The sequence below is a fragment of the Sardina pilchardus genome, chromosome 18 (genome assembly GCF_963854185.1).
Source record: "Sardina pilchardus chromosome 18, fSarPil1.1, whole genome shotgun sequence".
Lineage (NCBI taxonomy): Eukaryota > Metazoa > Chordata > Actinopteri > Clupeiformes > Clupeidae > Sardina > Sardina pilchardus.
The window spans coordinates 22,402,742-22,417,924 of record NC_085011.1 but is presented as its reverse complement, the minus strand read 5'-3'; the positions used below and the strand labels follow the sequence as shown (position 1 = coordinate 22,417,924).

At 46.7% G+C, this 15,183-nt stretch overlaps 1 protein-coding gene across 1 annotated transcript in view; it reads left to right on the top strand.

Moving 5' to 3' along the window:
* LOC134063589 (kinase non-catalytic C-lobe domain-containing protein 1) overlaps positions 1-15,183 on the top strand; it is a 30,109-nt gene that overhangs the window by 8,682 nt on the left and 6,244 nt on the right. Inside the window, exons 7-26 of the mRNA XM_062519183.1 lie at positions 199-313; positions 554-625; positions 956-1,017; positions 1,341-1,499; positions 1,904-1,981; positions 2,683-2,755; positions 3,266-3,458; positions 3,742-4,148; positions 4,299-4,472; positions 4,713-4,851; positions 6,991-7,319; positions 7,982-8,418; positions 9,777-9,870; positions 10,726-10,823; positions 11,114-11,328; positions 11,677-11,787; positions 11,895-12,045; positions 12,743-12,925; positions 13,296-13,505; positions 14,401-14,477. Of these exons, the coding sequence (XP_062375167.1) occupies positions 199-313; positions 554-625; positions 956-1,017; positions 1,341-1,499; positions 1,904-1,981; positions 2,683-2,755; positions 3,266-3,458; positions 3,742-4,148; positions 4,299-4,472; positions 4,713-4,851; positions 6,991-7,319; positions 7,982-8,418; positions 9,777-9,870; positions 10,726-10,823; positions 11,114-11,328; positions 11,677-11,787; positions 11,895-12,045; positions 12,743-12,925; positions 13,296-13,505; positions 14,401-14,477 (3,377 nt within the window). The remainder of the gene's footprint in view (positions 1-198; positions 314-553; positions 626-955; positions 1,018-1,340; positions 1,500-1,903; positions 1,982-2,682; positions 2,756-3,265; positions 3,459-3,741; positions 4,149-4,298; positions 4,473-4,712; positions 4,852-6,990; positions 7,320-7,981; positions 8,419-9,776; positions 9,871-10,725; positions 10,824-11,113; positions 11,329-11,676; positions 11,788-11,894; positions 12,046-12,742; positions 12,926-13,295; positions 13,506-14,400; positions 14,478-15,183) is intronic.

Genomic DNA, 15,183 nt, shown 5'->3' with positions numbered 1-15,183 from the left:
TACACCTTGATATGCAACTTTGGCTTTTTACCAAATGTTATTTATTGTCTGCTGGTACCATGCTCTTTAAAACTTTTATTTTGTTCTGAATCTCAGTGCTGTGGAAACTTAATGAGAAGTCTTTAGCGTGGCTCATTTTTGCTGCAGTACTGTAGGTCCCCTTTGTAACACACGTATCTTGTCTCGTCTGTGCTCCAGTGGATCTCCCTGAGGGAGCTGCTCTCGCGCTGCGCTCGCCCGCTGTCGGTGAAGGAGCTGTGGGCGCTCTGCTACACCTGTCTGGCCACTCTCCAGACCTACATCGACTTCCCAGGTTGGCTTTTGTGCACTCCGCGCTCACAAGCGTGCTCAAGATGCACTCTATTGTGGAGAGTAAATGATCACTCCCGTGGTCTCTCACACAAGCACAGCCTGGAGGCCGTTTTTTCATGTCCAGTTTCTTAAAGCAAGACAAGACCTATTCTGTATCTCTCTATCCAATGAGTTTTTAAGTGGGATTAATGTGTGTGAGAGTAATGGATTTGTTTGTCCTGAGAATTGCCCTTTTTTTCAGCTTATTTGTGCCTGGATACTGTGTATGTGGGCTGTGAGGGTGACATTCTATTTCTGAAGCCTAAAACCACAGGTACTGCTCCAATAGACTCTCCAGACTGTTTGACCACATGTCTAACTGCCTAGAGTCACACACTCACACACACACACACACACACACACACACACACACACACACACACACACACACACACACACACACACACACAGTGAGAGATACAGACAAACAGACACACAGATACACACACACACACACACACACACACACACTGATATTCACAAAGCTGTTTTGTGTGTGTATTCATTAAATATGCTGCTGAAAGAAAGTAGGCAGTAGGCACATTTTGCAAGTGATAAAGTAATGAGGTGATACCAGCTTCATAAGGCAATGTGTCTTCTGCAGGATCATGTGATGCCTTTTATTTGGCACCCGAATATTTGGAGCATGGCATTGTGACAGAAAAGGTTTGTTTGAACTTGAACTCCCTGCATCATTTTAGAAGAGACTTGGCTTTAAAGTTGCCAGATGAAGTAGTTATTTAACATTTCAAAGAAAAGCATCAATTGTTTTGACACTGTATTAAAACGCATTAGATCCACGATAACCAGTAATGAGATACATTTGAACGAGTGCTCCGCATTAGAATTGTGGAACCGCACAAACACAGAGCATTTAAGGATATGTCGATAGCTAATAGGTAGTAATGCTACTACCTGGCACACATACACTTGGCTAGGCTCCACTGTGAGTCCCATAGGATCAGTCACAGCTCATGATTGTGTTTCAGGCCTGTGTGTACGGGGTGGCTGCCATCCTCTGGGCCACAGCCAAGTTCAATTTGTCCCCTCATCAAAAGCTGGCCATGCCCAGAAAACTGAAGAGGCTCCTCCTGGAGATGGCAAAGAGGACCCCCCTCGAGAGGCCTACTATTGTTATGGCAAAGAAGGTAAATGATCCACAATGATACGTTACATGCACACATGCAATTACAGTCCATTAGGATATTTTGCATTGCTTTAATTTAGCAGGCTTCAGAGCACCAGGTTTTATTTGGAAATAATACCAAATAACATGATGTAACATCATGCTGGATTTTGCTTCCTTTTCCATGGTTTTATTTTATGCAGTGTAGGCCTACAATGCATTTTACTGTAAATTACTGTATATATGAGATTTTGTCTTACTGTTTTAAAAGCACACACCGTTGCTTGTCCATAATGTCAGTCATAATGGTATCCCGATGCATTATTGAGGCGAAGTAGAGAAGCCTGTGTATTATGCCTAATAGCCTCATTTAGGCGTCCATGTGAGTAATGGCTGTCCGTGCGTTTGTGTTGACTCCTGTTACAGAGCTGCCGTGACTACCTGTCTCGCCAAGGCACTGCTGCGGAGGCTGTGTGGACCCAGCTCATCAACAGAGTCCACAAAGTAGGAGTCTCCTTGCTCACACTGCACACGATGTTACGAACTGTCTCAGTCTCCATACAGCACGATCACATAGACATCCGTTTTACAAAATCCTTAAAGCAACACTAAAGAGTTTTTTCGTACCTTAAAATAATGTTTCCAAAATCATTTCGGCGGTTCATCAACTCGTAACAGGGTGAATTCACTTCGCGGCCCTCTATCGGCTATAACCGCACTATGTAACTTTACCCGATCGGGAAGCGTACCTGTAGTTCGATGAAATGACACATAAGAAACATAAGAAAGTTTGACTTGCTTCGATGTCGCAATACATCATACTCTCACAAAATCATGCAACATACTCTACCTTGTTTGTGGACATTATTCATTATTTGCTGGATAAACAAATAGTGTGCGTGCGACAGAGGAAAAGTGCTTTAGTGTTGCTTTAAGGACGCTACCTCATGTCTGTGTTAATGTTCATGTAAGACCTGAATGTTAGTCATAAACCAGTAGTTATGGAGGAGAGAAGTGATGGAGGCTCTTATTAAAGACTTCCTTGCTGGATGTGTAACTTTTTTTAACTCTGTGGTGAATTTGAAGATTCATTTCAAACACTTGATATTGATATCTCATTGGTGTGAAATGACAACAGCTGCTGTCAGACATAACACATGTGTGATGTGAATGGCGTTAATGGTGAACCGTGTTTGTTATTGAAGTCACCTAGTGGCAGAGCTGGAGAGGCACACAGCGATGTGGACGGCACACGTTCACAGGCACAGGTCACAGCGGGTGTGTTGAGTGTCCCTTTGCTCCCCTTCTAGCCTCCTGCCTCCTCAAGAGAAGGGGAGAGGATAGTGCAACACTGCACTCTTCTTCTGTCACACACCACACACACACACACACACACATTACCACCGTAAACTGCTGTTGCAGTCAGCCAGAGAAGAAATAAAAGCAGTGTTGCCATATTCTCCCTCTACCTCTGATCTGTACTGTTTACATCTTCACACCCACTAAAGCGTGCACTTCTTCCTGTCTTCCTATGAAAAAAAGCCTCTTACCAGCTGTCTTTCTTAACATTTCCGGTGGGCTTTGGTGCTGGCTACTACTGCACTAACTCTCTTATCAGATCTTGCTCCTGTGCCCTGTCGCATTTATAGCTGGGTTGTTTCCCTAACAGAACTTGTGCCTCTTTTCGAAGTACGTCATGGTGTGAGCCTGTGTGATAAGCATGAGATGTTTTCGTGTGGTGATAATGTGGTAAATGTGGTGGCCTTCGGGCCTTTTGCCTCTCTGCAGCCTTTAAGCCCATAGCCAGCAAAGGCCTCCTGGCTCCAGTCCTGGGCCCCATTCCCCACAGTTACCCATTCACCACGGCGACGCATCTGCCCGAGGCCTTCACCTCTCCTGCCACGCACTTCATCCCCATCGTCCTGGAACGGAATGAGGGCACGGACGCGGAGCCACCCAGGGCCGAGGCTGGCGCTGAGATGTAAGCGTACGCTCTCTCTCTCTTTCTCTCTCTCTCTCTCTCCCTCTCTCCCTCAAACTCTCTCTCTCTTTCTCTCCCTCAAACTCTCTCTCTCTCTCAGTCCTTCTTACTCACTTCCTTTCTCTCTCCTTCTCTAACTGTTTCTGAGTATTGTTGAGTATTGCTATTTCTCTCTCTCTCTCTTTCTCTCTCTCTCGCTCTTTTTCTTATTCCTTTCTTTGTGTCTGTCTGCTGGCATTGGAGGCATTCCAGGCTACTGTAGATATGTCTCCTCTTTTTGCAGGACTACAAATGGAGTTGTGACGAGAAGTGACAGCTCATCCTCGGGGACCCCGGAGGTGACAACGACCCGCCCACCCGCCTCAGGCTCACCTCTCCCTGATCCAGGCTCGGACCTGACGGAGGCCAGCAGGGCTGGGACTTCCAAAGTGGTGGGCGGGCTTACGCAAGATGACCACTCCTCCTCCTCCTCCTCCTCCTCAAGTAGCCAGACTCTTGTCAATTCTACCCCTCCGGTCCACCATTCGGCCAATCCTGCTCCATCTGATAATTGCCTGCCTGTTTTCAACAACTTCCTCCTGCATCAGGACCCCCAGACAGGGAGGGTCACCCTGGTGCCCGTGCAGATAACCACGGCACAGCCTTTCACAGGACTGGACCTTTCCGCTCTGCCCTTGACCGTAGGGTCAGGTCAGAGTCACATATCCGATCCACTCATGTCAGACATTATAAATTGCTCTTTGAAAAGTGCGGCTGAATGTACTGGTGCAGCCGCATGTCATCTTCAGGCCGAATCCTCACCTGGCTGCTCGGCTACCCTCGACACACGCGCTCCTACAGGACGACCGCAGGTGAGAACTGCTCCGAGCCGCCACAAGCTGCCGCCGGACCCTCCCCTACTACCCCCCTCCGGCCAATCGCACTGTCCGGCTCTGCTGCACATCATCGGCCTGCTCAGGGAACAGTTTGCCTACGACGGCTACATGGAGAATGGAATTCACGACCTGGCCATGGGTATGTGACCACACCATGCAGCAAAACTCGTACGGTCAGGAGGAATTCCTGATTTGCTTCTATTTCTCCACAAGGAATTGGAGTTAGTGACGCGTTTGCGTGGTGTGATAATAGTTCTCGTAATTTGATTTTGGGTAATTGAGATTACAGGCAAGGGAGGGACTTGAAATAGTTTTAAATGGCTTGTGTGTGACTCTTGGTGGAAATAAGCAGCTGATTGTCTCCCATTTCTCTTCAAAGGACAGTACATCTTCTCCCTGAGGGAGCTGCAGTTTGAGACCTTCTGCCGTGTCATCACGGAGAAGTTTCATGACCTGTACTGGGAAGAGGAACTCCTGGCTGTGCTGTACTGCACTGCCAATTATGACCTCCTTTCTGTGTAAGTGGATGTGTGTGTATGCGTGCGTGCATTTGTGTGTGTGTGTGTGTGTGTCCTCATTTACAATTTTTTTGCCGTGAACATGCTGATTTAGAAAGTAAAAACTTTTTAAGAATGTTTGAGGCTTCAACTCGTTAGACAAAATAGCGAGACGTGATCCAAATACAAATAGCAGAGGCCAGGCCAAGGCCCACATGGCCCACACTCGTGCTTAGCACCAACACACACAGGAAGTAAATATTTTGGGAAAGTGACCCCCACCAAACGCACAAATACACACACACACACACAAACACACACACACACGTACACACATACACACATACACACACACACATAAACAGAGTTTTATTTCCATTTTGCTTGTATATTTTGTGTGTAGTAGTGGCATAGAGCACAGACTTGAGGACAGACTGGCGCTGTGAGCCGGGGGAATAAAGAAGCCATCATGGGCTGTAGCAGAGCAGGGCGTCTCGGAAGTGCTTGCCCAGAAAATGGGGACTGCTTGCTGCTTCATATTTAAATTTCTTTCACACAAGAGCCACTTTAAACCAGCACCTCTTAGACACACACACACACACAACACACACACACACACACACACACACACACACACACACACACACACACACACACACACACACACACACACACACACACACACACACACACACACACACATTTACACTCATCCTGCTTCTAACACACTCTGTGTCATTAACTGTTCTCCTGAGAAGGTGTATGAATGAAAGAACCCCCCCCCCTCCCCACACACACACACACACACACACAGAGATACACATCCACTGTCCACTCTGTGGTGAAAGCAGTCCCTATGGTAACGGTGGGCCTGGTAGCCGGTAGCCATCTGGTGGAGTGTGTACCCGGGGGCTCTGTGTGCTGTGCTCTTAGATGATGGTGTTCTTTCTCAAGTGTCCTTCACCCGGTCCTTTTGAGTCTCCTCTTTTTGCAGCGTCCGCTCAAAGAGAGCCTCTCGAGCCGTCGTTTACACAAGGGAGGGAGCAAAGTGTGTGAGTGGTTTTGTGTGCAAAGTGTGTGTGCGTATGGATGCATGTATCCATTCCCCCTCATTAACACCTTCTTCCCGTGCACGGTTGAGCCGGAGAGGGCACGAGGGGTTACTCTTGAGTAGAGAAGCGGCGTTTTGATCAGTTGGTTCAGCAAACAATACACCTTCCAGCACTTTCTCCCCTCCGTGAAGTAGCCCCGTCTGGCCGACGCGCCGAGGAGTGGTCATTTCAGAGCGAGGGTGTTCTCCAGAGACAATGGTCATGGTCCCACCTCGAGAACAGGCTCCTCCTGTGGACTCGTCCAGAGAGGAGCTGGGGAGGGAGGCAGCGGAGGTGGAGGGAGGGAGGATCTTGTGGAGGGCCGGGCGCTGAGTGGGACTCTTGGCTCAGTCCCCGTCTCCCTCTCATGGGGATCAGTATCACATGGAAGCCTGCTCCGCTGGGGGACTAATCAAACTGCTTCTGCCTCATTAGATCTTTTTTTATTTTTTTATTTAATCGAAGCTTTCTTTTTTTAAATGTGTATTCTCCATCAAAGGCAACAAGTAAGTTTGACTTTGCGTTTTACTTTTGGATTCTTGTTGTGGAAAAATAACTCTGGGTTTGACGTCACTGACAGAATTCTTGGTGAGCAGGTCATATGATATGAATATAGGTCAGCCTTGGGCTCTGTGGAAATTGTGTTTTGAAGCTCTGCTATGCTGTCTCTCATGCTCAGATATACTGCTGTGTATTTCTTATTGCTTATTTAATATTGTTATGGAGTGTGACCGTGTGTGTGTGTGTGTGTGTGCGTGTGCGTGTGCGTGTGCGTGTGCGTGTGTGTGTGTGTGTATTTTCAACTGAAGAATATCATTGCCTCTCACTCTATGTGTGTGGGTGCGGGTGTATTTTCAGCTGAAGCTTTCATTATCTCACACTCTGTGTGTGTATGTGTGTGTGTGTGTGTGTGTGTGTGTCCACATTCAACTGAAGGTATCATTGCCTCACAATGTGTGTGTGTGTGTGTGTGTGTGTGTGTGTGTATGTACAGTATGTGTGTACCTGCCTCTTCATCTCTCTCTCCTCCTGTTTCTCTCCTGGTTCCATTCTGGATGACCCCACACAGAGCCTCTAATGAACAGGCGCCATCAAAGCCGCTAGAAAGGGCATCCCCATCGCCCCAGAGTGCAGGGCGGAGAGACCACACACACCAGGTGGAGAGCTCCCACCCCGACTGCCGTGCCAACCCGCGGCCGGCGAACTCGCTCGCTGCCCCGACGCTAGTCCTGCCACGCCCACCGGAACTTAACAGGGAGAAGGGGAACACCGCTAGACTCGGAACAACAGAGAACGTTTCGAAACGCAAGAGCACCCACGACAAGACAACAGCTCCATGTCTGCAGGAACGAAAACAGGAAGTGATATCAAAGGAGAGTAGGGAGCATGGTGGCGCAGGTAGAAAAAATGTCGACGTTTTCCTCAATCACATGTGCTTTTTGGTGTTTTAGAACTGATTTGATCTGATTCTCTGGAAAGGGCAGTCAAGTGGGGTTTTATTTCCCGTTTTGACTGAGAATAAGAATAAAAGCATTGCTCTGTGATTGGCCACTGAAAGGGCTTGTTAGTGGCATGACTGGCCCTTGAAAGGAAGAGCGCAGAGTGGGGTGCATTGAGTCCTGCCAGAGGCTGCCCAGGAGGCCACACAGCTCTTGTCATCGGGAAGTGGTTGCTGAGGAAATTGGAATTTTTTGGCAAAGAGAACCTCTCAGCTCTTATGCAAACATTCTCAATCAACAGTAACAGCATGAAGATGATGTTTTTTTCACCTCTCTGTTCCTCTCAGAAGCCTTAAATATTTTGCGCTTATATGTATATAGCAGAGTTTTGCTTCACAACGATGTGTATGTTAACGGAATTGAATTATTTATTGTGCCCTTTTTAACATTAATGACGTGTTCAACCCTATTAATAGGGCTATTATCTCATTCATTATCTTGACCCTCCCCTCTCTCCCTGTGTGTGTCTCTCTCCCTCCTCTCCCCCCTTTTCTCTCTCGTTCCCCTCCTCCTCCTCCTCCTCCTCCTCCTCCTCCTCCTCCTCTTGCTGCTGCTGCCCAGTGGAGGTGAGAGGTGTTGGGGGCTCACTCGGGGGGCAGATGGAGGGCGTTGGGTCTCCCGCTGTGGAAGCCCCTGATGAAAGCCCGTCTGAAGCCGAGCCCCTGAGCCCGTCGGAGGGCTGGGAGGAGCTCGGGGGTCCATGCGGCGGTCTGGCTAGCCGGCTCGGGCTGGAGCTGGACCCTGGCGATTCGGGATCGTCCGGCCAGCTGCACCACGACTCCTCCGTGGACATGGAGGACGCGGACTCGCTGGGCTCCAACAGCCTCGGGCCGCTCGGCGGCTCGGCCAGAGGTGGCCCCCAGGGGCTCGGCTGCCACAGGCCGGCCTGGGCTCTGGCCCTCCACGGGCAGGAGTGCTTCAACCAGGAGGTGGTGAGGTATGCCGGGGAGCTCGGACGACACGGCAAGGGTTCCTCGAGTCTGGAGGAGAAAGCCCAGGTGGGTCGGTACGGTAGTAGTGTGTCTGGAGTAGAAAGACACACAGACAGAGACAGAGACAGACAGAGGTGAGGGAGAGGGTATGGGCAAGAGAGAGAGAGAGCGTAGCTCTTAACACAATGAGATAGAACGAGGAAGATAGTAGTAGATAATGAGGATTAAAGGGTTGGGGAAAATATTTTGCTTCAGTCAGACAGAGAGAGAGAGACTGTGAGAAAATATGCTAATGAAATGCTAATACCATGCTAATTGTTCGTTGTATATACAACAGTCCAATCTTGTTGTCATTTCGGGTCTGGGCACAGCTGTCCATGTTTTGACTGCTTTCTTTTTGTGCTCTCTAACTTCCATCTATATTAAAATCTACTTAATGCTAACCGTATTAAAATGGGGCAATATTTTTGAATTAAAACAATTTCAGCAGGCCTGTCCTTTAGTTGTTATGTATTTATGCATGTGTATCCTGAATTAGAAAATACTTTATAGCTTTATGAAATGCTTAAAAATGAGATATGGCATGGCAATCCAACTGTCAATCACAGGGAAAGTGTCCAATGATGTGTTGAAGTATCACTTTGCATAAACACAGCCACTGTAGTAGTGATCATCTCCTCTGATACGTGCATCTCAGACAAAGTGGGTATTATCAAGGCATAATGGAATATTTATGTGCAATCTTTACCAGAGTGTGAACTTTGATGATGACGAGCCTAATAGCAATAGCAATGGCAATGAATACAAATGCACTTTCTTCTCTTCACAAGAGCAGTCAGACAGTGGTCTCTCACTGTTGCACAGTGATAGAAACAGCCTCCTTTATGTGTGTTTGTGTGTGTGTGTGTGTGTGTGTGTGTGTGTGTGCGTGTGTGTGTGTGTGTGTATGTGTGTGTGTGCGTGCGTGTGCGTGTGTGTGTGCATGTGTGTGTGTGTGTGTGTGAGTGTGATCTGCTCCTCCCAGCACTTCAAAGACACATCGATCTCTGTAACCATAGTGAAGAGCTGGGGGCTCGTAGCGTGATGCCTCATGGTCCACACAGATGCTCTCTCTCTCTCAGAATGCAGCGCTTATTGCATCCATATGCTCCACAACAGATCCACTATTTTGGTTCATAATGCTACATTGTATTGGAGGGGTTTTGTAACCTATTTAAACATGACCACAGCTAATCTCAGACACATAGGCTTCTTCTTACTTGGTGGTAAAATAGTATAATTTATACTCTGATGAAGTAGTTGCTCAGCACTGCTGCATATGATTGCATCTTGGATAGAACAGAACAGCTGGTACTTTAAGGGCTTGCAGATTGGGAGCGGAGAAACTGGAAGCTGATTTCAGCTCTTTTTTTCTGCCTATGCAGGAACTTCACCAGCAGTTGACCATCGAGACCAGAAACATGAGGAAGACCAGAACTTTCCACCACAAGTTACTGAAACAAGAACGGAAAAACAAAGGTGTGCCCCCTCTACACCCTCTAGACCCTGGACAGAAAAAGAAGCCAGAATCACCAAGAAATCTAGAAACCAATCACAATCCCTTATCCAGCAATGGATGGAATGGATTATATGACAGAGAGAAGAGTACATTTAGCAGCATTGTTCAATACAACCAATGCCTGTCCTTTAAACGGGATATGTTTGTAGTACTTAAAATACGGAAGTGTCATTGCAATATACAGTATATTTGTGTATTGAGAGAATGTGCGTTATACTAAATTGTGCTCTCATTTTACTATATTGTGCACACATTTTACTTAAGTGTGTCCTCAGTTTACAACAATTAAAACGAGAGCACAATTTAGTAAAATGAGCACACTAATTAGTAAACTGTGCGCACTATTTCGTAAAATCTGCGTACTGTTTACTAAATCGTGGGCACGATTTAGTAAAATGAGTGCACTATTTAGTGAAATGTGTACACTATTTACTAAATAGTGCATATAGTATACTAAATTGATAGCACAATTTAGTCAAATGAGCGCACTATTTAGTCAAAAGTGAGCACGATTTACAGTAGTAAAGTGAGTGCATGTTTTCTGGATATACCAAAAACATATCTTGCAATGACTCCTCAAGAGTTCCGTATTAATAGATTTGGTAAGAGTTTAATGTACCAATTTAAGCTCCCTTCCAGAGAACGGAAGATTTCCCAGACCCATTCTCAGTCTGAATTGAGATTTGAGAAGAGGTCAGGTGTGTAAGCCATGCTAAAGACCCTTAGCTGTTGTTGAGGAATGCTTATCAAGTCAAGCAAAAATACTTACCCCATTTATTTGTTTACCTTTTCCTCTTTCTATATTTTGTGAGAAGGATCGGAAGCGAAAATTATGCTGTCAAAACTAAGGATTCAGTTTGAGGAGCAGAGGACCAAAGTGGAGTTTCTAGACGCTGTGAGAAAGTACCTTGAGGTAAAATTTGCTGAATTTCAATGAAATGCTGCTCTGTACGTTTTCTAAGTTCTATGGTTATGTAAGCTTTTATGCTCAAGGACAGACCATGTTATAATAAGATCAAGTCTTATTTTAGGCATCAGTGGAAGCATTCTTATTTTTGCACAATAAATTTATGCTTTTGAAACTTTAACCATACTAGCCCCGTTTTCTACTTTAATGTGGAGCAACTGCGTGTTTGTTGTTTGTTTGTGTGTGTGCGTGCGTGTATATGTGTGTGTGTGTGTGTGTGTGTGTGTGTGTCGTAGGTGTTGTGTTTGGATCGACAGAGCGTAGATGTATCTCTGCTGCCCTCTCTGGCCAAGGGAGGCTCTGGTGGCCTAGAGATCCAGCCTCAGGATGACCCAGCACTGCTCACTCTGCTGTCCGAGGCGAGGAGGGGGAAACGGGGCTTGGCGGGCAGCGGCAGCAGCCTCCTGGTGTCAGGGACTCCGCCGGGCCTCATGTCCTACCTATACGCCAGGTGACTTGGCAACACACACACACTCACACACACACACACATTAGATCAGTGTTCCACAACGTATAGTGTGTTCTTAATCTCTTATATGGGGAATATTGTGGGTTATTACTGCATGTCGGGGTCTGGTTCGCCCTGTCGGGACCTATTTCCCGATAATGACCGGTGTTCTATACATCATCCCTTACATTAGAAACACTTGCTATGTACAGTGTGTTCTTAATCTCTTACATGGGGAATATTGTGTGATAAGAAACATGTGCTATGGTTATGATATACTCATTAAACTACTGTATATTAAAGAATCTCTGACAATTCACCTTATGTCTTTCTGATATCCGTAACTGCTAGAGATGCTCACATTGAGGGCTACGTTCAGCAGTTCCTGTACACATACCGCTACTTCTGCAAGCCTGAAGAGGTTCTGCACTTTTTAATGGAGACCTTCAGGAGCGTGTCAGGGTGAGTAGCATAGAACAGATGAAATCGTGCACAATTTCCTATCATTTGTTTAAAATGATCTCAATTTGGCATTGAGAGTGACCCTGCCTCTGTTTTTTCATTCCCAGTGAAAATCATGATGACCCGTCGTCAGACGCCACCAAGGTGTTTAACCGCTCGCTGGACCTTCTGCACTGTTGGGTGGAGGACTGTCGGCTGGTGGACTTCGCCTCCAAACCAGGGCTCCAACAGACCCTCTCCACCTTCCTCTGCTCAGAGGTGATTGAATTAGGAACAGCCAGCCAATCGGGCGTGAAGGGCTGTTCGCACCTGGAGCGATAGCTGTTAAGATGACTATAACTATAACGATAACTATAACGATAAAAGCATTGGCGCTGACCAATCATGAGGAGAGTCTCTCTTCATGTTCATGAATGTGTTGACTAAGATTTGATGGATTCTGATGGATTCTGATTAGCTTTTTATCGTTCTCAAAATCACTCTGAAAGTTGTCCCCAATGATATCGTTCTTCATGCCCTCATCGTTAGGATTTATGTGTGGACATCGTCATTCATATTAGTCAGAGCAATACTTTTTTATCGTTTGCATTTTAGTTGCTGTTCTTAGTGTGAATGGCCCTTTAAATTGGATGGTCTTGAACCAGTTCTTTCTGTCTTTCAGCAGAAATGACCAGATTCTCTCTGCACACTGCAAGCCAGTGAAGTAGCCTATTTAGAGCAAACTCACACACACAGTTGACCAATGAAATTAGTGCTGCTGAAGTGTCAGTTCTGTTCTGTGGTAATGCTTGATGATGGAAAGTTATTTTTACATAGTGAATAGAGAGCACTGAGACATTGTAATGAAGTAAAAGAATTAGCCATTCCTCGCTACTCTCATTTCTCCTGGAACGCTGTGTGTTACGTGCTCTTACCTAAGCCCTGTTGTGCTGCTGTGTCACCCTTCGTCCCCCAGGTGGCGCCACTGGACTGCCGGGGAGAAAGCCTGCTCGCTGTGCTCCAGGGTGAGCAGGAGAAGAGATGGAGCCAGGGGGAGTCTGCTCCCTGCTGGGGCCCAGACTGCTCTCTGGAGGACGGGGACGCCCAGTCAGTTCACGCCCGCTGCAGGAGGACGTCGATGGACGACGGAAGCAAAAAGGTGTGCGGCTGGACACAGTGGAAGAAGAAAGAGTCGCACAGCAGATTGGTCAATTCATTTTATTAGTGTAATGACAGCAGGGTTGCTAACATGTTTCTGTCTTTGTTTATGTATGGGTATGTGTGTGCTGTTTTTTTTTGTGTGTGTGTGTGTGTGTGTGTGTGTGTGTGTGTGTGTGTGTGTGTGTGTGTGTGTGTGTGTATGCATGTGTGTGTGTGTGTGTGTGTACGTATGTGTGTTCGTGTCTGTGCCTGTGTGTGTGTGTGTGTGTGTGTGTGTGTGTGTGTGTGTGTGTGTGTGTGTGTGTGTGTGTGTGTGTGTGTGTGTGTGTGTGTGTGTGCATGTGTACATTGTGGGCGCCCCCCCATAGAGTTTCCAGTGGCGCCTGTCCCGTGTGGTGGAGCCCCAGCCCAAGGAGCCGGTGTTCTCCATCGCGGCGGTGCTGCCGCGGCCCTGCTACTCCTCCCTGCTCAAGCAGATGGGCCCCGCGGCCTGCCTCAGGGCTGAGGAGCGCCTGCCCTTCAGCCAGCAGCAGCACAGCGCTCAGCACACGGCCCAGCACCTCACGCTGCTCGAGCAGGTACACACACACACACACGCAGATAAAAGACACACACATACATGCACAGATGACTGACAGACACACACACACACACACACACACACGGATAAAAGACACACATACATGCACAGATGACTGACAGACACACACACACACACACACACACATACAGTATAAAAGACACACACATACAGTACATACACACATGACAGAGAGACACACACACACACACACACACACACACACACACACACACACACACACACACACACGCATACACACACACACATAAAGCACACACACAGACATAATACACACACACACACAGATGAAGGATAAGACTCACACTGGGCACAAACCACTGGAACAGAGGACAGAATCATGATCTGGAATCAGATCCATGTAGAACCAAACTGACAGCATAATTTACAAGAACAAACTAGAATGTATACATTATTTTTCAAGTAACAACTAAATCAGTAATAAGCATTGCCAATCTGAGTTGTAATGTTAGTGTCAGTGGTTTATTTTCAACTAGCATCATTGATTACTGTTAAGTTGTCATTGATGTACACTGAAACTTACACAGAAATCCATACACACTTGGACTCTAGGGGGAGACAGAGATTCAGTGATCACTGATCACCCAGGGCCAGGTATTTCTGATGTATAGATAGATAGATACTTTATTGATCCCCAAGGGGAAATGGTATAATGGTATAATGGTATAATGAGTCTTGCAGTGCAGTATAGTTTTCTGTGTTAATCATGCCTATTACACACAGCATTAAGAACAGCCTTCTCTGCTCTCATGCCTTATTCTTGATAGCTGACTGGCTTGTTAATGACTAAACGTCTTGTAGTGTGTAGGCTACACCCATATTGTTTTCTACCGTTTTGTGGTCCTTCCCAGGAGATGTTCCACAGCTGTCACCCAGTTCACTTCCTCAACTCACGAGCTCAAGGGGTCAAAGACAAGACCATGTCCAGGTGAGTCTCTGCCTGATCATGCTCTCTCTCTCTCTCTCTCTCTCTCTCTCTCTCTCTCTCACACACACACACACACACACACACACACACACACAACAGGACTGCACACAACACCTCAAGTTGACACTGTATCCTCCAGCACAAGCGCTCCATTCAGCATAATTAGTGGAACGGCAGATGGTGGCGTGCTCTGCGCTGTGCCGCTGAAACACAACCTGTTGGACTCACACACACTTACAGAACGCATGCGGAAGAGGCGGGGCTCTGTCATCAGCATCTGCCTCACTGAAGCATAAACAGTCATACTTCATGAATCTGAAAACCTTAGTGCAGCTCTTTGGATGCCAGAGGAGTCGTTGTTGGTGCTCCTCCATTACCTGTGAGAACGTGACCACATCTAATCCACAACGTCATTCAGAGTCTTAGTCTAAAAGCGTGATTTGGTTCCTTTGGTAGAGAATGGAGGGGCCTTAAACAGTCCTGTGGCACCTCAGGACCAGGATTAACATGTTTTCATGCTGTAATAGGCACTACCCGTCAAAGATTTGAACACACACACACACACACACACACACACACACACACACAGTTTAGTTTTCTTTTTACTATTTCCTACATTGCGTTCTGTCATACTTTGTCTTTACAAAGTTCTTTATAAATATACACGTGTCATATTTGACATTCTTCATCATTTACCTTTATGGCT